At 46.1% G+C, this 21,059-nt stretch overlaps 4 protein-coding genes across 5 annotated transcripts in view; 2 read left to right on the top strand and 2 right to left on the bottom strand.

Moving 5' to 3' along the window:
• Positions 1-525: 525 nt before the first annotated feature.
• Positions 526-7,802, bottom strand: LOC132469205 (fibronectin type III domain-containing protein 7-like; the record flags this gene model as incomplete). Its single annotated transcript, XM_060067135.1, has 10 exons — positions 526-1,096; positions 1,324-1,363; positions 1,635-1,664; positions 2,032-2,289; positions 2,745-2,999; positions 3,730-3,984; positions 4,922-5,182; positions 5,894-6,148; positions 6,586-6,849; positions 7,391-7,802. Coding segments are annotated over 9 exons (2,022 nt in total), but the record flags the coding sequence as incomplete, so codon positions are not given.
• A 1,017-nt stretch (positions 7,803-8,819) lies between these two features.
• Positions 8,820-10,114, bottom strand: LOC132469206 (receptor-type tyrosine-protein phosphatase F-like). The gene is made up of 4 exons (XM_060067136.1): positions 9,976-10,114; positions 9,758-9,773; positions 9,381-9,638; positions 8,820-9,097 (listed from the first exon to the last, which is right to left on the bottom strand). The coding sequence occupies exons 1-4, from the start codon at positions 10,018-10,020 to the stop codon at positions 8,835-8,837; spliced, it is 582 nt and encodes a 193-aa protein (XP_059923119.1). The 5' UTR covers positions 10,021-10,114; the 3' UTR covers positions 8,820-8,834.
• A 1,699-nt stretch (positions 10,115-11,813) lies between these two features.
• stxbp3 (syntaxin binding protein 3) lies at positions 11,814-20,635 on the top strand. 2 transcript variants are annotated; one of them, XM_060066186.1, is made up of 19 exons: positions 11,814-11,929; positions 12,376-12,425; positions 12,979-13,060; positions 13,386-13,462; positions 13,568-13,640; positions 13,752-13,852; positions 14,638-14,783; positions 15,111-15,204; positions 15,528-15,652; positions 15,807-15,905; positions 16,147-16,204; positions 16,427-16,492; positions 16,714-16,794; positions 17,157-17,292; positions 17,829-17,935; positions 18,021-18,116; positions 18,391-18,476; positions 19,430-19,578; positions 20,077-20,635. In XM_060066186.1, the coding sequence occupies exons 1-19, from the start codon at positions 11,839-11,841 to the stop codon at positions 20,175-20,177; spliced, it is 1,818 nt and encodes a 605-aa protein (XP_059922169.1). In that variant the 5' UTR covers positions 11,814-11,838; the 3' UTR covers positions 20,178-20,635. The 2 variants fall into 2 exon arrangements, with proteins under 2 accessions (XP_059922169.1, XP_059922168.1); XM_060066185.1 differs by having other exon boundaries at positions 15,525-15,652.
• Positions 20,636-20,735: 100 nt separating this feature from the next.
• ankmy1 (ankyrin repeat and MYND domain containing 1) overlaps positions 20,736-21,059 on the top strand; it is a 13,476-nt gene continuing 13,152 nt past the window's right edge. Inside the window, exon 1 of the mRNA XM_060066184.1 lies at positions 20,736-21,059. This exon is cut by the window's right edge and continues 658 nt beyond it. The gene's annotated coding sequence lies outside the window, so the exon portion shown is untranslated.

Below are 21,059 nucleotides of genomic sequence, written 5' to 3'. Positions count from 1 at the left end.
TTGAGCCAAATTGATAAGCAGCATACTAGACTCTTCCGTTTCCGTTTAATAGTATGGTCATGAATACTGTAGGCCTACTCAGCAACATAAATAAATAAATAGTTAACGGCGGGGGCATGGGCATGTTGTCGGACTTTTGGGATTAATAAAATAAAAAAAACTACACAAACAAAAGATATTACCGTCTTTTCACGCCTTTTATGGTAACACGTATTAGTAACCTGACGTTGCTCCAACAATCCTGATGGTCACGGATTCATCATCCAATGCCATTTGCCATTACAATGAAGTAAGAAGACATGACTGCCCTTCACTCTGACATCACAAGTCGGGTTTTCAGTAATAGGCTTATCTCTCCATCATACAACTGTGTGTGTGTGTGTGTGTGTGTGTGTGTGTGTGTGTGTGTGTGTGTGTGTGTGTGTGTGTGTGTGTGTGTGTGTGTGTGTGTGTGTGTGTGTGCGCGCGTGCGTGCGTGCGTGCGTGCGTGTGTGTGTGTGTGTGTGTGGAGCCATTGGAAAAACCTTGCTTCAATCTTTTTATTAATTGAGACATAGATCCGATTGTACAAATCTGATACAGTCCAAACTAGTTCATACATCTTGTGGACTATTGAGCACACAGAAGAGATCATTAATGACATATTGCATAGGTATTTAAGTAAGTCAGTCAGTATTGGAGTCGTGTTCTAAAGAAGCTAAATACTTTGCATATGCTCTTTGGTAAGGACACATTTTTTTATTGGATAAATTACTAACCAATCAGAGAGAATGACAAAATGTTTTGGCCAGGTATGGTTCAAACCCACCTTTTGCATCTTTATTTAATACAAATGTTTTTTGTTCCCTTTCACAAGCTTGGCTTTGCTTTTTTTTTGGCCACATTATAATATCAAATTCTAGTATGAATGACTTCCAATCAGACTTGGTTTTAATGATGACACCGCTCTTATGTGACAACGCTTATATTTACTATTTTTATTATTTTAGTTAGTTACACCGTTGTAAAAAGTTTCCCTCATTGGTGTCCATGATGAGGGAGGATACATTGAGAAGGAGGTAAGTTGCTTCCGGAACCAACCGGAACCACCCAGAACCTGTATTCACAAAACAAAACAACAAAACCAGCCTTGGGTGGTTAATCAATGAGCAGTGCCCTCAGAACATTGTGTCAACAATGATATATATATTTACATTTACCATTCAAATGCCTACGGGTGTAGGGCAATGTTATTAATCATTTCGGTGCAAATAGAGGGAGATAGCCATGGAGACACAGGCAATTTATCAATCACTGATAAGTATCTGTTTTATTGACACTTACCGTGTGTGCTAGTCCACAAATTGTTTTCCTTTGTATATTACTGAAAGAAAACACATGATTGCAATTCATAGGACATTTTAATTGTGGTCAAACTATCTCTAATGTAGCATCCATGAGAAATATAAAGGTTCAGTGAATCAAATTAAAAGCCATTCATCTAAAATGGTACCAAACAAGGTTTTATCTGTTGATTTTAGCTGCTCATATTTGCTATTATATTTTAATAAATTAGCTTGTATCTGTCCATTCAACATGAATAATACATGTATTTATCAACTGATAATACTGCTAGAATAAAGAGATTTACTTACCCATGCCTAGATTGTAGCCTGAACAAGTGACTGAAAACCAAAAGCACAGTGATGAAGAGTGAATAAAACATTGATTTATACAGATGATTTCAGTGTTGAATGCAGATGATTAATGGAACTGGAATCTCTGCGGCATTTGACCATATAAAACACACACACACACACGCGCACACACACACACACGCACACACACACACACGCACGCACGCACGCACGCACGCACGCACGCACGCACACGCACGCACATCCCATCAAAGATTGTTTAATACTTTGCAAAATATTCATTTTATGAAATAATAATCATCCATTGAAAATTGAAGTGTACCATTTTAAGTGCAATATAAATTTCATTTATTATTATTATTATTATTATTATTATTATTATAATAGGCAGTACCTAAGTACAGCCTCTGGTGGCAGAATTCCACCCTGGTGCCGTCTGTGGCCAGCGGGGCCACCAGCAGCACATAGATGTTCCCACACTGGATGTTCTCCAGGTCACAGCTGGACTGGCCCGGCAGCGGGCTGCAGGTGTAGTTGGTGCTGCCGGTCATCTCTACCGTGTAGTTGTGGCCGCCGCTGGAAGGGCGCCAGTACACGCGCAGACCGTTCCCGGCCGTCCGGTACAGCTTGATGCCAGACGGACAGCAGGCACCTAACACAGACAGGGGGGGGGGGGGGGGGCAGTGTACATAGAGCTGAAACAAGCCCAAGGAAAAGGCATGCGCAGAAATGTATTTGTTCTATAAAAATGCAGGATTTTAACAGAACACTTACACAATTGTGAGTATTAGTCCTCTTATCTTTACATATGGTGTGTGACATATGGTGGTGTGACATGGTGTGACGTATGGTGCGACACAACTACTGTCCATATCATTACAATTTTGTATAATTTCCTAAAGAAGGCTGACTCACTTTACCATAATACCACATCATTGCTCCATTGAAATCGACCAATTCCCTGCGGAAATGAATTCATGTTTTTGATATATATATATATATATAACTATTTATATTTATTTTTTTTGATATTTTTCCTAATCATAGTGGAGAGTAGGACCAGCTCCAGTAAGACCAGTTCCGGTAAGACGCGGTGTTCCCACTCACTGGAGGAGAAGCCCTGGTAGGAGCAGTTGGCCATGTGGCCGGAGCGGCTGTAGGTCTCCATGGTGACGGTGTAGTTGGTGCCACAGGTGATGCATCCCATGAGGCAGTGGGAGTCCTGGGTGTGGCAGCGGGCGTGCCCCCGCGGGGACGTCAGCGTGGTGACGAAGGAGTCCGCCCCTCTGGCGTGGGACCACGAGACGTTGGACATGGCCTGGGTCACCGGGTCCACCTCCAGGGAGGCGGGGCAACAGGGCGCTGGGGAGGACAGGTGGACGCTGTCAGGACCGCAGAGTCCCACCCCGTCTCCGGAAGAGACTCAGGACTCACCTGGGCACAGGTGACCTTGACTCTGCATGGTCCCTGCTTCGTATTCATACTACCCTTCATACTGTAAGTACCGCAACTTAAGTGTACTAATATGTATACTACTCCCCATACTGTAAGTACCTCACCTTTATCATATGAATATTTATACTACTCTCCATACTGTAAGTACCACACCTTAAGTGTATTAATATACTGTAAGTACCTAACCTTAAGTGTATTTATACTACTCTCCATACTGCATGTACCACACCTTTAGTGTATTCATATTTATACTACTCTCCATACTGCATGTACCACACCTTTAGTGTATTCATATTTATACTACTCTCCATACTGCATGTACCACACCTTTAGTGTATTAATATTTATACTTTTATCCATACTGTACATACCTCACCTCTAGTGTATTTATACACTACTCTCCATACTGTAAGTACCACACCTTAAGTGTATTAATATGCTGTAAGTACCTAATCTTTAGTGTATTTATACACTACTCTCCAGACTGTACATACCTTACCTTTAGTGTATTAATATTTATACTACTCTCCACCCTGTACCACAGATTTTGTATTCCTTTCTATTGAAACTCATTGGAACAAAGTCCCTGTCCGTCATCGTCCGATAGGTCAGAGCCCTCTGAACGTCGGACTCTCACCTGTTTCCAAGGGAACAGAGTAGCTGGGTAAACTCTGGCCCGCGGCGCTGTGCGCCACGACGATGAAGTTGTAGGAGGAGCCACAGGTCAGGGCGTCGACCTCGCAGCTGCGGGCGTCGGACCAGCAGGTGTGGCTGCCCCGCGGCCCCACGGCGCTCACCGTGTAGTTGGCGTCGCGGTTCTCCGCCGCCCAGCTCACCGTCACGCTGCTGCCGTTCCCCTGGGCCAGCGACAGGTCCGTGGGCATGCAGGGAGCTGGGGACGGGAGGGGCACTGAGCTGGGACCAGGGGGGCAGGGGGGCCAGATTGGGCCACCCTGAATCAATGCATATCCTGGCCAATCTGGCAACCCTGCAGTTGGTAGGTTGTTGGCCCGCCACCGTCATTTAGATGTGTCTGTCTGTCTGTCTGTCTGTCTGTCTGTCTGTCTGTCTGTCTGTCTGTCTGTCTGTCTGTGTGTGTGTGTGTGTGTGTGTGTGTGTGTGTGTGTGTGTGTGTGTGTGTGTGTGTGTGTGTGTGTGTGTGTGTGTGTGTCTGTGTGTCTGTGTCTGTGTCTGTGTCTGTGTCTGTGTGTTTGTGTATGGTTATGTGGTTTGTCTTTGTGTCTGTGTGTCTGTGGTTACGTATATTTGTGTGTGATTATGTATACTTGTGTGTGTCTGCCTGGTTATGTTTGTGTCTATGGTTATGTATATGTGTGTGTGGTGATGTGTGTGTGTGGTTATGTGTGTGTGTGTGTGTGGTCATGTATATGTGTGTTTGGTTGTGTGTGTGTGTGTGTGTGAGTGTGGTTATGCATATGTGTGTGTGGTTATGTGTGTGTGTGTGGTTGTGTATATGTGTGTGTGTGTGTGTGTGTGTGTGTGTGTGTGTGTGTGTGTGTGTGTGTGTGTGTGTGTGTGTGTGTGTGTGTGGTTGTGTGTGTGTGTGTGGTTGTGTATATGTGTGTAAGTGCGGGTGTGTGTGTGGTTGTGTATATGTGTGTGTGGTTGTGTGTGTGTGTGTGTGTGGTTGTGTATATGTGTGTGTGTGTGTGTGTGTGTGTGTGTGGTTGTGTGTGTGTGTGTGGTTGTGTATATGTGTGTAAGCGTGGTTGTGTGTGTGTGGTTGTGTATATGTGTGTGTGGTTGTGTGTGTGGTTGTGTGTGTGGTTGTGTATATGTGTGTAATGTGGTTGTGTGTGTGTCCATACGTGTGTCCTTGGGGTGCGGCGGGCAGGCGCGGTTGCAGCCGCGGGCCTCGCTGCAGGGGCTGACGGTCACGGTGTAGGGGCGGTCGCAGCGCACGTCCGACAGCACGCACACGGGGGCGCTGTCGTTGCACACCAGCGCCACTCCGCCGCCGTCCACCGCGTGCGTCTCGTACGCGTCGGCCCCCCGCGACTCCGCCCAGGTGACCTCAAAGGTGTCGGTGGTCGCCGCGGTGATGGTCACATGGTCGGGACAGCAGGGCACTGTGGTGGGTGAGTGACGTGTGAGTGAGACCGTCAGGGCGGCTGGTTACTGATCTGATCTGTAACCCCCCACCACCTAACCCCCTAGGTGGTGGGGGCGCGGGACCACGTTGTGAGTCAGGCCGAAAAGGGCTGCCCCCCAGACCCAGACCCGGACCCCCCCAGAACCAGACCCAGCCCCCACCCCCAGACTCTAACCCTAACCCAGACCCCCAGACCGAGACCAAGCCCCCCCAGACCACGCCACGCACCAGGATCAAGACCCCCCCAGACCAGGACCAGGACCCCCCCAGACCAGGACCAGGACCCCCCCAGACCAGGACCGAGACCCCCCCAGACCAGGACCAGGACCCCCCCAGACCAGGACCAGGACCCCCCCAGACCAGGACCAGGACCCCCCCAGACCAGGACCAGGACCCCCCCAGACCAGGACCAGGACCCCCCCAGACCAGGACCAGGACCCCCCCAGACCAGGACCAGGACCCCCCCAGACCAGGACCAGGACCAGGACCCCCCCAGACCAGGACCAAGACCCCCCCAGACCAGGACCAGGACCCCCCCAGACCAGGACCAGGACCCCCCCAGACCAGGACCAGGACCCCCCCAGACCAGGACCAGGACCCCCCCAGACCAGGAAAGGAGAAACCCAACAACAACAACACCACGGTGTGACGGGGGAGCAGGCGAAGGGGAACCGGCGCGGGGACCTACTGGTGGTGTAGTTCAGGACGGGCCCGGGGTCGCTGTCCCCAGCCAGGTTGTAGGCGAGCACTGAGGTCCGGTAGGTGAAGCCACAGGGGCAGTGGAAGTGGCAGCTGGGGCCCGTGGTGTTGCAGACGTCCTCGACGCCGTTGTTCCGCTTGATGAAGCCCTGGTAGCCGTCGGCGAGCTCCACAGACTCCCAGGAGAAGGTGCAGTTCCCCGGGTCGCTCTCTTCCACCTCTACGGGCTGTGGAGGGCAAGGAACTAAGGGCCGCACAACCACAATGAAGGAGTTTATGTATCATCAATTAGATATGAATAGACTTAGATCATTTAGGATTTGACCGATCAAATAGTTGCTTTTATCGTTAATTTAACAGATCCCAGATTATGGATGTTTCTAACCACCAAAAAAGTTTTAGGGCATTTAGCCGACGCTTTATCCAAAGCGAGTTTCAACAGTTCACACGCTCATTCACACACCGACGGCCACGCAGGGTCGTCACCCACGCAGGGCGACCCCCAGCTCGTCAAGAGAAGGTAGGGTTAAGCGCCTTGCTCATGGACAACTCGACACAACTCAACAGCCAGAGATTGAACTAGCAACCTTCTGGTTACAAGTCAACCCGCTCCACTTCCCGAGCTCAGTCGACCCAGAAGGTAATGTGCCATCCGATTGGTCAGGCGGCGCTGTCACTCACAGGTCCCAAACAGCTCAGGACCCGTCGGGTTGGAGGGGCCGGCCTCGTTCGCCGCGACCAGGTGAAGGATGTGCGTTTCCGCACAGCCTATCGGCTCTAAGATACAGTGCAGCTGGGTGGTGGTACACTGGAGGTCCAGGCTGCTGTTCACCGTGTACTCAACGGCTCCGTGGTCCTGGAACACCGGCTCCCAGGAGACGTTCAGCCACGCCCGGCCAGGGCTACGCTCCACCGTCACGGTGAAGGGGCCCGGCGTGGCAGGGCCTGTTTAGGGCCGGGGCAACAAGAACAACGTCTGGAACATTCTGTACTTCAGTGTCCTCGTTAACATCACGCAACCCAAAGAGCAAACAAGAGGAATGACCCAGAGAGGAATATGGATTCTATTCGCAAGATAAATAAGAATCGTCATAGAAGCCATATTCTGGTTAATTTACTTTCTTGCCTTCTAACCAGTATGATTTCTGTAAAGGTATGGTGCGTATTATCACGTAAGCACTTTTGAAAAGGTTTCATTGTAATTCAAATGTATCCACTTTATGTATCCAACAAATGAAAGCCGATAAGACAGCATTTACCGACCTAAATCCTCTCTCTCTCTCTCTGTCTCTCTCTCTCTCTCTCTCTCTCTCTCTCTCTCTCTCTCTCTCTCTCTCTCTCTCTCTCTCTCTCCTCTTCCCTCACTCTACTGAGCTCCTGATGAGCACACCTGTTTTGTTAATGACCCATGATCTGTCCACACACAAGCTTGGATGCCAAACACTACACACTCCCCTTAGTCCCTCCCCTTAGCCCTCCTCCTTACGTGTAGTTTGATTGATGTACGGGCTGGCCTCTCCCTTCCGCCCCTCCTGGTCCCAGCCGTAGACCTGGATGATGTGGAGGGTCCCGGCGTCCAGGTCCGTTAAGGTCACAGTGGTCATGTTTGGACTCAACAGCGTCGTGTTGGGGTACGCTTCAGCCGGGACCGAGGTAACGCTGTATGAGACAGAGCCGTCCGCAGGGAGCCAGGAGACCACGATGCTGTCATTGGTGGGGGAGGAGGTGGTCACCAGGGGGGGAGGCAATACTGAGAGAGAGAGAGAGAGAGAGAGAGAGAGAGAGAGAGAGAGAGAGAGAGAGAGAGGGGGGGGGGGGGGGGGGGGGGGGAGAGGGGGAGGGGAGAGAGAGAGAGGGGAGAGAGAGAGAGAGAGAGAGAGAGAGAGAGAGAGAGAGAGAGAGAGGAGAGAGAGAGAGGAGAGAGAGAGAGAGAGAGAGCGGGGAAATAATTTTATTATAGTAATTGTAGCTAAGAACATTCAGTCTGCTCTTTGTAATAAGCCTTGGTTCATTCAAATCAAGTCATTTTCAAAGATATAGTAACTAGTGGCTCAGCTATACCTTTAGTCTGAATGTCTATACATATCTAAAAAAACAACAATGTAGTCATTTATCCTCAAGGGAAAGCTCCAGGCATATAACTAAAGAAGGTGATGAGAAGTAATAGGATGTGGATGACAGAGAAACCAGGACAAGAAGAGAATACAGTGAAACTGCTGGTGGCATGTTGGTGTCCCCGAGAGGACATCAGATCCCCGTCCCTTCTCAGGCCATGTCGTTGTGTGTGTGTGTGTGTGTGTGTGTGTGTGTGTGTGTGTGTGTGTGTGTGTGTGTGTGTGGTGTGTGTGTGTGTGTGTGTGTGTGTGTGTGTGTGTGTGTGTGTGTGTGAGAGGAAGTGAGGCGGAGGGAGCTTGGGGGTTATGGAGGTCAGGACAGATTCAGCCCCAGGAGACCGGCCTATAGGCTCTCAGTACATTTCCACTCCAGAGACCTGAGAATGCACTGACACCAGGTTCTGCCCATGGGCATAGTGAGGGAGGTCAAGTCACTTGTTCCCAACAACATATCACAATAGGGCCAGAACGTATTCAGGAAGAAGATATATGATCATATGATATATGATCTGATGATATATGATAGACACAGTGGAACGCCCATAGGCTTTTCTTCTCTTCCCTGCAGAACAATGAAAAACAGATCTGAGCTATAGTCAAATATAACTATACATTTGAGAATATGTCATAAAGAATGTGTAGTAAAACTGAGAACAGGGGAGGCTATAAATATGCTTCAAGTATATTTTATCTATAGAGAAGAGGTGTAAAGTAGGTTAAGGTGTAAAGGTGTGAATCCAAAATGCCATGAAAATAATTCAACAACGAAGCCTCGAGGAGAACGTCGCTCTCCTCGCCGATCAGACACTACAGGACTCACATGTCCTCGGCCTCCACGGAGGAGGAAGGCTGGCTGCGTCCTGCACTGTTGATGGCCATGATGCTCACAGAGTAGGTGGTGTAGGGCTGCAGAGAGCCGATCTGGGCGGGGGACGAGGCCACGGCCTCCTCGCTGAAGTAGCCCTGAGCGTTCTCCACCCGCAGTTGGTAGCCCGTGGCCCCGCCGACCGGGGTGAACGCCACGATCAGGGTGGAGCTGTCCTGCGCCTTCACGTTGTCGATGTCCGGCGTCTGAGGAGCTGTGGCGATGAGGCGACGCGTTATCAGGGCGCATGGAGTGTGTGTGTGTGGTGTGCAGAATGGTATTGAGGCCTATTGAGGATTCCTACTGGAGAATGAATTCACTGAGTCAACAATAAGTACTGGGTGGGATGAGAGATGCCCTGAGCTCTTGTTGTCACAAGATATGGAGGTTGTGATTGAACAGAGGAAAAAAACAAATTTCTTCTTCTGGAAAAAGGATTTCATTCATAACTTTAGTAATATGTTTGGCTAATTGTGCCTCTTCATTGACCTACTCACCTGTCCTCGAGTCTAAGAAAGTGGTGCTGAGTACGACTTGGTTCGCCAGGGCCTCTAACTTCACCTTATAGACGATGTTTGGGGAGAGAGGCCCTACAGAACCCATCACCGTGTTGGGGCCAAACTGAGCGAAGGCAGTGGGGTCGTCAGGTGTGCTGGAGGGGGAGACGGTGACCTTGTACGAGGTGGCGTCAGGGAACCGGGTCCATCTCACAATCATGTTCTTAGACGTCACTGAGAACACGGTCACTGTTATGCCTGGATGGGAGAGAGTGGTTTAAAGGTCTGCACACTAGCTTAAAGAAATGCGTACATCTGCATTGTGAGCACTATTTTGACATTGCAATCATTGAATTTAATAAGAATGGGCAACGTACCTACTCCAGCTGCTATCTATAAATTAAAACGAAATGGTTATTAATAGACTACTAACAACTATATGAATGAAGCTGTAACATGTGAATGGAAGGTTCTAAACCATAAAACTTACAATAATAATCATAATAATAAAGAATTATCATAAAAATAATAGCAGTACTTTTTCTTTAACTCTTTAGCATGTTGGAAGGCTATATAATTCCATCAATTACTGTACCTCTGCAGTCATTCCCAAAAAGGCAAAAAATAACAGCCCCTTCATGGTGCCTACTTAGCCTACTCCAAATATGAAATCGAATTGCTGTTTTCTCCCAAAGTAGACCTTAAGACACTAGTTCAGCTTCTATCTTTCTTCTGCAGATTTGAGTCAGTGTTGGTTAAAATAACTGCATTGCCTGCTGGTAGCCCCTCCCCTTTTAGAGATGCATCCAATCGAGGCATCAAGAGATAACAGCTACTTCAAGCTACCTGGCCAATGGCGTTTGTGTTCTTATTATGCATCCATGTTTCAGTGTGTGTAGAAATTACAATTCAGTACATTTTGGTTACATGTTTGTACATGTTTGTGACATGGCCTATATTGTATTGTAGGTGTTTCTTTACTTTCGTCCAATTGAAAATAGATCTCTATTCATATATAAATATTTGTATCTATATTTTTATCTAGATATAGATATATACAGTATGTGTCGAGTCCGCCCAGTTTGACATCATCACTGTCAACAAGAAATGAACCCTATTTATTATATCACCTTATTATTGTAATAACTGCTTGTGAATATCCGAAAATACGCAAGAGTGGCTTTTATTGTGAAAACTGCTTGTGGATCAGGAGCATGTGGTTGAATAGCAACATATATCATTCAACTGTTCGTTGATAAATATAACGAGTCCAGATACAGATCCATTCTCAGTGATGGACACCTGTCAGCTGTGCTGGGCATAGCCACATCAGGGATTAAGGCGCGTTCATGGCCCTGGTAATAACGAGACACCTCGTCAGTGATGACGCTGACACTTATGCATGTTCCCGACAGCGACCGTCCATTGGCACTGCGTTCGGAAAATCTAAACGTTTTTCACAGCAGGTTTTTTTTTCCTTGTAGCCTATCACCTATTATCCTTTTGCTTTAATTTACAAGAAGCATATTGTATTGCCACTGTTTGAAAAGCTGCCCTTATCTAGAGCTGGTTTACCAGTACACAAAGTTGATGCCAACAGATGGTTACAACGTCAATCAATAGTAAAGTATGTGATATGATGGTTGATTATTTTATATTGGGTAAAACTGTCATGTTCAGCCGTGTTCATGCGCGTCACCGGTAAACCACACGTCACCAACTGGGCAACTCTGTTATCAAATTCTGGCCCCAATTGTCGAACGGAAGTAGAATCATAAGAGCGTCATGAGGTGTCGTTCACGAGAACTTTCCGATGTCGTGAAAAGGTTTTCCCCCTAATTCCAAGCATTGTGAACGCGCCATTACACCTATCTAGCTAAAGTTATTCAAATGAATGTGCTTTATTTATATCTCGCAATATTGGAGCACATATACTCTCTTGCGTCCAATAACGAGAGAAAAATAAATAAATAATAATAATTATGCCTGTAGAATTTTCTCCTATCCCCTAGCAGTAGGAGCCGCCCCCCGTCAACAATTCTGCCCAAGGGGCTGGTAGGGGGAATTCGGGGGGCCCATCAGTCCCTCTTGTAAACAGGGCCCAGAATTTGGTGCTACGGCCCTGCACACACGCACACGCACACACACACACACACACACACACACACACACACACACACACACACACACACACACACACACACACACACACACACACACACACACACACACACACACACACACACACACACACACACACACACTGCCAGTGATATGCGTACATACGTGCTCACCAGATACTTTCTCGTGCTCACGAGAAACCTTTTATTTATTTTTTTCATGTCCCTTTACGGGTTCCGTTAAAAAATAATTGCCAACCCCTGCAATTATTTTTCGTCACTCTTAAAAAGAACTGCGTGTTTGGCTGATTTGTTGACAGCGTTGACGTCAGACTCAGATGACGTCAGACTCGGAGGACGCTACACAGGAAGGGAGAGTCAAGATGGCGTCTGGTTCAGAGCACGGACTAAAGAGAATAGTTTGGCAAAGTAAGTTTATCGGACTGTTCTATACTTAAAATGATCTTCCGCCGCCGTATTTCGTTGATTATGCTATCCGTAACAATCTTTTATATATATATATATCACCCGGTTTTGACTTCATGAAATGTAATTGAGATTACACCCGAATGTTTCTCTGTTTACGCTACGGAAAGACATGTTTATAAAGTGATGCATTCGATATAAAAGTCCTTCTATATTATAATTGTAATGATTATATCCTTTATGCACGACACCTTCTTTATAGCCTTGGGCTACACATCACTGCTCGCATTCTTGAGGAAATAGCTGCAGGATTCTCCTCTAATGTCAAACAGTCTGAATTAATATCAATTCGCAGTGTGACCAAAGCGTTTTTTTATAATCTAATGATATTGAAGATAACAAAGTGGCTTGTTCATCACGTTTGAATCACTGTCTATTTCCCCTTGTAGAACTAAAGGATACTATCATTGCTGATTGCAGAAAGGCCGATATATGGAAGGTAGGGTGCTGTTGTTTTTTTTCCGACAAGTTTATAACGTCATCGGCTGTCCGTTCATTCCCCTTTTCAAGTTCACGTCGTTTTAAGTGCACTTCTTTCGTTACGAGCTTCCCTGGTCTGTAATACCTGAGCCAGTGAACCCATTATGTTCTAATTTATTCATAAGACAGCTCGGATGCTAAAACCTATACCGCACAAAAGTGTAGTAGTTGAGTACCCGTTTTTATTTTGTTCTATCTTCATTCATCACAATATGACTAATGTCATTATTACTCAAATGTCCCTTGCTTAAATGTCCAGTGTGTAGAATCTGGTTTCATCTAGCAGTGAGGTCTCAGATTGCAGAATACATCAGTTGAACTGAATACATCAGTTCAACCAATAACAATCGGTTATCTATCAAAGACCTATGATTATTGCTACCGGTTATATGTATTGAGTTTTTCTGCCACATGCCACTTTATTCTACCAAATCCAGCTTTTTAAGTATTTAAAAAGTGAATGTCGCAGAATCAGTATAATGATTCCATCTTTCCCATCCCATTTCCTACAGATTCTGATTCTGGACCCCTTCACCACCAAACTGGTGTCGTCATGTTGCAAAATGTCAGACCTAATGGCGGAGGGAATAACAAGTAAGCAATACAGGCGCATGTGTTTCTCATTGAACTTGAACATGGGCCAGTGTTTCATATCAGAGCCTCGGGAGAATAGCCCTCCCTCCAACCCCAAACCCCAGTTTTTAATTCCTCTCAAATGTTTTATTTAAGAGGTATTATGATCTATAGTTTAAAACCATTTTTACAAAGCACTTTGAAAAATACGTTTATTTTCTGTAAAACTCCCAAAATCGCGAGCTCATTGCTAATGATATCGACTAAAGTGGTTTATACTGATTGCCTTGAGGTGTGTTTCTCAGATTCTTTGTTCATTGTGATGAGACAAACCTTTTTCTCTCAGTTGTAGAGGATCTGTACAAAAGCAGAGAGCCCGTTCCAGAAATGAAGGCCATCTACTTTATGTCACCAACCTCAAAGGTTACATTCTACAAATTATAAGGACACATTTTTTATCTTTTCTATTCTAGCATTTTTGTCTTTTGTCTATGGTTAAATCTTTCTTGTACCCCTTTTTGTTTGTAGTGCGTGGATGCATTTATTGCAGATTTCAAGCTGAAGCCAAAGTATAAAGCGGCATATGTATATTTCACTGACTGTAAGTAAAAGCTGGTTTAAATCTTAATACGATTATTCATATTAATTGTTGTATATTTATTCTTTGTAAATGATTGTTTTGAGAGCATATATCGACTCTTTCATCCAACAGATTGCCCTGATGATCTCTTCAACAACATGAAGCTGTACTGTGCTAAGTACATTCGTGTGGTGAAAGAAATCAACATGTCCTTTCTACCCTACGAAGCTCAAGTAAGTGTGGCCCCTATTTGCCCTATCATTATTACGTTTTCTTTTGCACGTGTTTATAAAGACTGATACTATATCTTTTATTTTGAAGATAAATATACTGTTTCTGTCTGCTGATATCGGTCTGGCCTCGAGCCTGTTAACAGCCTCTTCCAACTTGTAACAAATGATAGGAGCAGTTAGCACTCGGGGGTGAGAGTGAAGGGGAGTTTCAGTTCACAGCGAACAAGAGACACCACATTCTCCTGAATTCAATAAACAATGGCCATGACCAAGGAAAGCGTAGAATGAATAATGATGTTCAAAAAGGAAATCTTTAACAGATCCACACAAATCTGCACGTAAGGTTTTTGACTATCACCTATTTTTTACCTTCAACCGGAATGGAAGGAGTGAAGACAGCAATAGCGTCACTTCATTTGTGAGTGATTGGCTTCAGTTTGTAGACGATTTAAGGCAACACCCATATTCAAAACTCCTTTCCGATGCCCAACTGAAAGTCATTGTGAAAAACGACAAGTGTTTTTAGAAAAATAACACATGGTGTGACCATAACATTTCTTAAATTATTTTAAAGCCAGACCAAAATACGGATAATACAATGGCACACCGCTCAGAACCACTAGGAAGTTATAGCATTTTCCTTCTAATTAGCTTTGTGTTTTGCAATACCATGCACATCTTTATGAATCTTTCAGGAAGGATTCAATAGATTATTTCCCGTAAGCTTAGCTTTCTGGTTGGACTCCAATAAGATCTAGTGAAACTCCGGCCCTCTTTCTGACAAGGTGTTCACTTGTGACAATCCTGGGGCTTTCCGGAGTATCTACAGTCCCCACAGTCAGGACAAAAGGAAGACACTGGAGACCATGGCAGACCAGATCGTCACTCTGTGCGCCACACTGGGAGAATACCCGGGGGTCCGATATAAGAAGTGAGCTGGAAGAGGATCTCACCCTCTCGTTTTACCCCTCGAAGGTCCCAGAGATGGAGACATTCTGCCGGCTGAAGTGTTACAGTACCCACAGCAAACTATCATTTTTTTTGGTTTTCTACATTTTTAAATGCGACAGCATTATTGCACGTATTTATTGAAAACAATGAATTTCTAACAAATCTATTGTTAATGGCTGTTTGTGCCCTTCTCTTTACTTGATAGAATCACTGTAGTACATAGCTTCGAACATATTTCTGAAACTTGTGAAGCATCAATCTTAATGTTTTCTGTTGATTGTCATTAAGATCTTTTTGTTGTTGTCAGGGAAAGCAACATGGAGAACACTAAGGCCTTGGCAGAGTTAGTGGACAACAAGCTGGCCGCGCACTATGAGCTGGAGGAACCTGGCAAGAAGAAGGTGATTCTGTGGTTCTATTACTTTCAGAATGTTTAGGATATAAATTGGAATGGGCCTACAGGAAGCACTCGCAGCTATTGCCCTCAGGTTTTAGCAGGTAAGCCAGGCACACGTTTTATTAATACGTGACGTGGAAAGAAGTGGGCAACTTAATTTATCCTCAATGTGCAAGCTAGAGGTAGCTTCTATTCTATCAAGTTAGCACAATATCGGCCATCTCTCTACCAAATGTAAGATACTTCTTGCATTGATGTCCACCTGGACATCCTTCCTGCTCAGTAATCATGGTGACTTTGGCCTGTATATCTCTTTGACTGCAGCAGGAGAAGACCCAAGCCCAGGTGCTGATAGTGGAGCGAGGCTTCGACCCCGTCAGTCCCATCCTCCACGAGCTCACCTACCAGGCCATGGCCTACGATCTCATTGACATTCAAAATGAGACCTACAAGTAGGAAATGGCTACCACTTCGATCGCTACATTACATCTGTTCATGCTGCAGAAGAGCAGATTCTGTTCATTAAAATCCAGAGAAACCCCTTCCTCTCGCCACCCCGTTAAAGCAGGCACCGCTGCTTTCCTCTTGCATTTCTTCCTCGTCCAGGTACAAGTCTAAAGACGGCTCGGAGAAGGAGGCTCTGCTGAACGAGGATGACATGCTGTGGGTCAAACTGAGGCACGGGCACATCGCCGAGGTCACAGAGTGAGTTCCACCATAGGGGTTTTTAAGCATGTTTTTCTGTTCTGTCTATTGGAAACGCAAAGGGGAATGGAAAGGCAATATCATGAGCCTGAAATACAGTGGCTATAATAACATGCATATAAAGCCATCAAATCAACTCAATAGCCGTCATTTCATAATTGATGAATACATAAAGCAGGCAAAGACTGAAATGTTGTTGACTGTTCCATATATAAAAGCTTCAGTTTTTTTTTCATCATAGACAAATCCCAAAGCTGGTAAAAGAGATCTCTGCCAGCAAGAAACAGCCGGATGACAAGGTAAAATGTCAATGCCATGTTAAGGGATGCCCGCGAATAAGAATTTGCATGGTTGACGCTGATTCGTCCCATTATCGTCTGATCGTCGCATCATATACAATATATATTATTTTTCTTACATGGAGATAGAAGTATCCATCTGTCTATATTTTCCAAACTCCATATCTTGTTTCTACCTGAATTATTATTTGGATTTTAGTGGATTTTATTTTTTCTTCTCAGATCACAATAAGCGGTTTATCACAACTGATGAAGAAGATGCCCACCTTCCGTAAACAAATGGCTCAGGTATGACATCATCAATGTGTTTTCTGTTTTCTCTGTGTAAGTAACTAAATTGCCAATGCGAGTTTTATTAATCATTTCAACTCTGGGTCATGAATCTTTTTAGATTTGACTAGAGATCTACAGGAAACATTAACCACCAGGTTGATGGCATAGCCCTAGGCCCTAGGGGGTGATGAGGATTCCATTCCTTCAGTCTGAGATCACTGTTGTCTGTACTGCAGAAAACGGTCCATCTGCACCTGGCTGAGGACTGCATGAACCAATACCAGAAGAGCGTGGAGAAACTCTGCAAAGCCGAACAGGTTTGTCTCTGTCCTCCAAACACCCACACTGTGATATACCATCTCTGCGGACGTCACGTGGTCCTGTCCCATCAACAAAAGAATAGGTGTGTGACTTGTGTGTGCGTGCGTGCGTGCGTGCCAGGCTAGAGATAGTGCGGCTGTGTTGGGATGTGGGTGTGGTCCGGTCTCTTGCCAGGAGCCTGTGTGGCCCTAGGGGCCTGTGGATCTCAGCTCGGGCTGATCCAGGTGTGTGTGTGTGTGTGTGTGTGTGTGTGTGTGTGTGTGTGTGTGTGTGTGTGTGTGTGTGTGTGTGTGTGTGTGTGTGTGTGTGTGTGTGTGTGTGTGTGTGTGTGTGTGTGTGTGTGTGTGTTCGCATGCAGGACCTGGCGGTGGGTTCTGACGTGGAGGGCGTGAAGGTGAAGGACCCCATGAGGACCCTGCTGCCCGTCCTGCTGCACAACCACAGCACGCACGACAAGATCCGGGCCGTGCTGCTCTACATCTTCAGCCTCAGCGGTGAGCCTCTCCCACTCACTTCAGCCTCAGCGGTGAGCCTCTCCCACTCACTTCAGCCTCAGCGGTGAGCCTCTCACACTCACTTCAGCCTCAGCGGTGAGCCTCTCCCACTCACTCCGTTCTTTAGGGCAAGATTCAGGCAAGATTTAGGGCAAAAATCTGCACGTCTGCAAATACTATTGGTTAGAACAAAGTGACCCCAAAATTAATTAACCATTTCATTTTGCTTTAATTAGCAAAAAGGGAATACATCATTGTATAGTATTGGAATAAAACAATGTATAGTATTGTTCCTGAGCTAAGCTGTCGGCTACCTTTTTAGCTCCAGGTCACACTTTGATTTTGTTTATTGATAAACTGATCTGTAAAAAGACGCTTGGTTTATGGCACATGTTTGACTTAATTTTCCCATTTTCTGCTGCTCCATGCATTCCTTTGTTGAACTAGTGCTCCATTACTATTTTATGTTCATGTTTCCCAAAGCTGCTGGAAGCCATGCGGTATCAGAATTTTTTTTATGCGTGTATCGTTGACAGGAACAACAGAAGAGAACCTGAACAAACTCATCCAGAATGTGAAGATAGAGCATGAGAGGGAGTTCATCTTGAACTGGAAGGAGCTGGGGGTCAACATCATCTCGGCGGTAAGAAAGGGCCGTTCTCACCACAGAGCCCAGCTTCACTCCGCTGACTCCATGTGCCCTTCATAACTTTTTTTTCTTTTTTCAGCCAAGTTTGTTCTCCCGTAAGCCGAGCCGTCGCGAGCGCCCAGAGGAGACGTACAACCTTTCGCGGTGGACCCCCGTCATCAAGGACGTGATGGAGGTCAGTTGGGCCGGAGGGGATTAGGGATGCAAGAAGGTTCAGCAGCCATGGGAAGCTTTAACTTTATATTTAAATGTACTGACGTTCACTAGCAGTATGTACAGCCTATCCTTAAAAAGTGGGCATGGGACCTTGTTTCCATGCAAGCTATGAAAGACAATAAATAGATTCGTAAATTGTGGATGGATGTCATAAACGATGGATGCAATATCAGTGACGTGAGGGGATTTGTCTCACACAGCGGTTAACAAATGGTGCTGTGTGTTGTGTCCAGGACGCTGTAGAGAACAAGCTGGACACCAAAGAATGGCCACACCAGTCGGAGTGTCCTGCCGCCTGGAATGGATCTGGGGCAGTCAGGTGGGTTCACACTGTGTGGATTGACTCAGAGTACAGAGTCAGGCGGGCAATGCACCATAAGAGATGACGAGAGATGTTTGACTCGCTTATGGCTGGCTGATGGCTATAGCATTCCTACCAAATTGCACTCAAATGATAGCCTGGATCCGCCCGCCTAAGTACTTCCGCTCAATTTGGATTTCCCTTCAGTGCTAGGTCTGGGTCTGTGGTATGTTAGTGGGTTTTCTCAGTCTAAATTTTCTGCACCCAAATAAGCAAACGGAGGCTGAGATGGCTGAGATCCATGACGTTAAAGTCAGCTCTCGTTGACAGACATCTTCACGCACGGTGTTTGGTTTGTTTACAGCCTGCGCGCAACGTGAATCCCGGCCAAACGTTAGCGATTGGTTATGGCAGATCCAGAGTGGCACTGGGCAGATCCAATAGTTTTAAACTTCAACAGGCACCTGCCTTCAAGTGAGTTGACGTTTGTCAATTGAGTAGGTCCAGACTCTCTGTACAAATGAAATGAAGTACGAGCGTCTGGTAGGACCAGGCTACTCAAATTATAGCAAAATACTCAAATCTTAGCACTCCACCTGATTAGTTGTGCTTTCTAAATTGTCGAAATCATCCGATATACTCGATCCCCCCCTGCATGAAAACACACTCTACCAACCGTTGGTTATCAGACCCCTAACATCGATGTTGAATCACCAGTCATGGCAGTAAATATTCAGGACCAATGACAAGATTGGGGCCTCGCAGAGGAACGTCTGACTCAAATTACAAAAAATATCAGAAATACTACACACAATATAAGCAACCATTACATGATCTGTTGCTGTGGCTTTAGATGGTACAAAATGTAAACAATAGAAGAAAAGTTTGTAGAAAACATTAGGATGTAGACGTCGTGTTTAAAAACGTCTTTATCTATCCCACCCCCCCGTTCCGCTCCGTGACGTCGGCAGCGCCCGTCAGAAGCAGAAGGCCAGCACCCTGGACGACAGGCGAGGCGGGGCGCGCCTCATCGTCTTCGTCATCGGCGGCGTGTGCTACTCGGAGACCCGCTGTGCCTACCAGGTCAGCCAGGCCGTCAAGTCCTGCCAGGTCATCATCGGTGAGCAGAGCGCACCGCCGGCCACCACACCCCGCTCTATGGCGGACTCCTCCTCCGGGTTCGGCCTCCTCGTGGGGACAACCTCACTGAACTCTCTCGGTGCAGGCCTGGGCTGTAGAGAGAGCCGGGGGAGTCCTGGACTCGTGTTCTCGGTTCATATCTGGAATCTTTCCTTTCTATATGGATTTGTTCGGAAATACATGTTTTCTCCAGACGTGCTCGATTTATCTAAACATAACTTTTTCATTATTTGAATGATTCTTCTGTAATCCGTCCGAAAAAAAGAGTATGGTCATCAAAGTGACAAAAGGCTCCAAAAGCATGTGCACCAATCAGAATCATTTATTGCCATTCATGCCAACATAATAGGAATTTGCCTCAGCGTTCCAGTGTGCGTGTTTCACCAAACATACCTTAGTAGTTCCTCCGGCTGTACATGTGATATGCATTGGGTGATGGGATGCTAAACTGTGTTCCTTTGGCTCACGGTGACCCCAGGCTCCTCCCACATCCTGACCCCCACCGCCCTGCTGGAGGACATCAAGGCCCTCAGCAAGGGGCCCACGGAGACCTTCACCATCTGTGAGAACCACGCCTGAGGAGAGCGTCCAGCCGCCGGCGCCGCCTCTCTGTTCGTGCCTGCAGAAGTGTTCAGATGTTCCAGATGTTCTGTGACAGCGGACCTCTGAGACGCTGCAGCCCTGAGCTAATGTACATAAGTGAGCACTGATACGTAGCAACACCCTGCTAGACCTTTAATGTTTATAAAACGAATCAGATTATATTACTATCGCGATCATTTTGTCTCTAGAAATGATCGTAGATTATTTACTTTTCTTTAATAATTGAACCGCTGACAAACCGCTAATACAACTAATGAAGTGTTTAAAAAGGAATTCCTATAAATTACTGAGGATGATGCGATGGTGCTGTTGGCAGGGTAAAGTCGTGTTTTATATCGAAGGTGTGTTGAATGGAAGGAACGCAGGCCGAATGGAGGAAGAATGCTTCAATTTAATTCAACAATGTGTATCTCATTAAATTATATACGAAACAATGTCGTAAGTCATTTCATTTGCATGAGGCAGGAAAATGGGGATATTCCTATGTCCCCAGGTTTATATGGGACATGTTAAAGCGTCCTTTGTTCCACACATGTGCTCTCCTTGATCCTCTGTTCCCCAAATATACATAGCACTCATTTTTCATGTAGAGTGGTGAACATCGCATGTCTGCAGTTCCAATGCCAGGACGTACTGAAATGGATCCAAACAAAGGCCACATCCTTCTCGGTGACAGGAGGAAGAGGGTCAAGTGACAGAACACCACAGGTGGTCGCCCTCCAATGGCTCTATAGAGGCGTGCTCACACTCCATGGCCCACTCTCACTTTCAGTGAGGGAAGAACCCTTCACCATCACACCGAGATCCAGCACCACACATAAATCGCCTTATAATACCAACAAGCGTACGTTCTCGGCA

Source organism: Gadus macrocephalus, chromosome 12, assembly GCF_031168955.1.
Source record: "Gadus macrocephalus chromosome 12, ASM3116895v1".
NCBI lineage: Eukaryota > Metazoa > Chordata > Actinopteri > Gadiformes > Gadidae > Gadus > Gadus macrocephalus.
The sequence above is the reverse complement of the archived record's forward strand: the minus strand, read 5'-3'. Positions and strand labels throughout refer to the sequence as shown.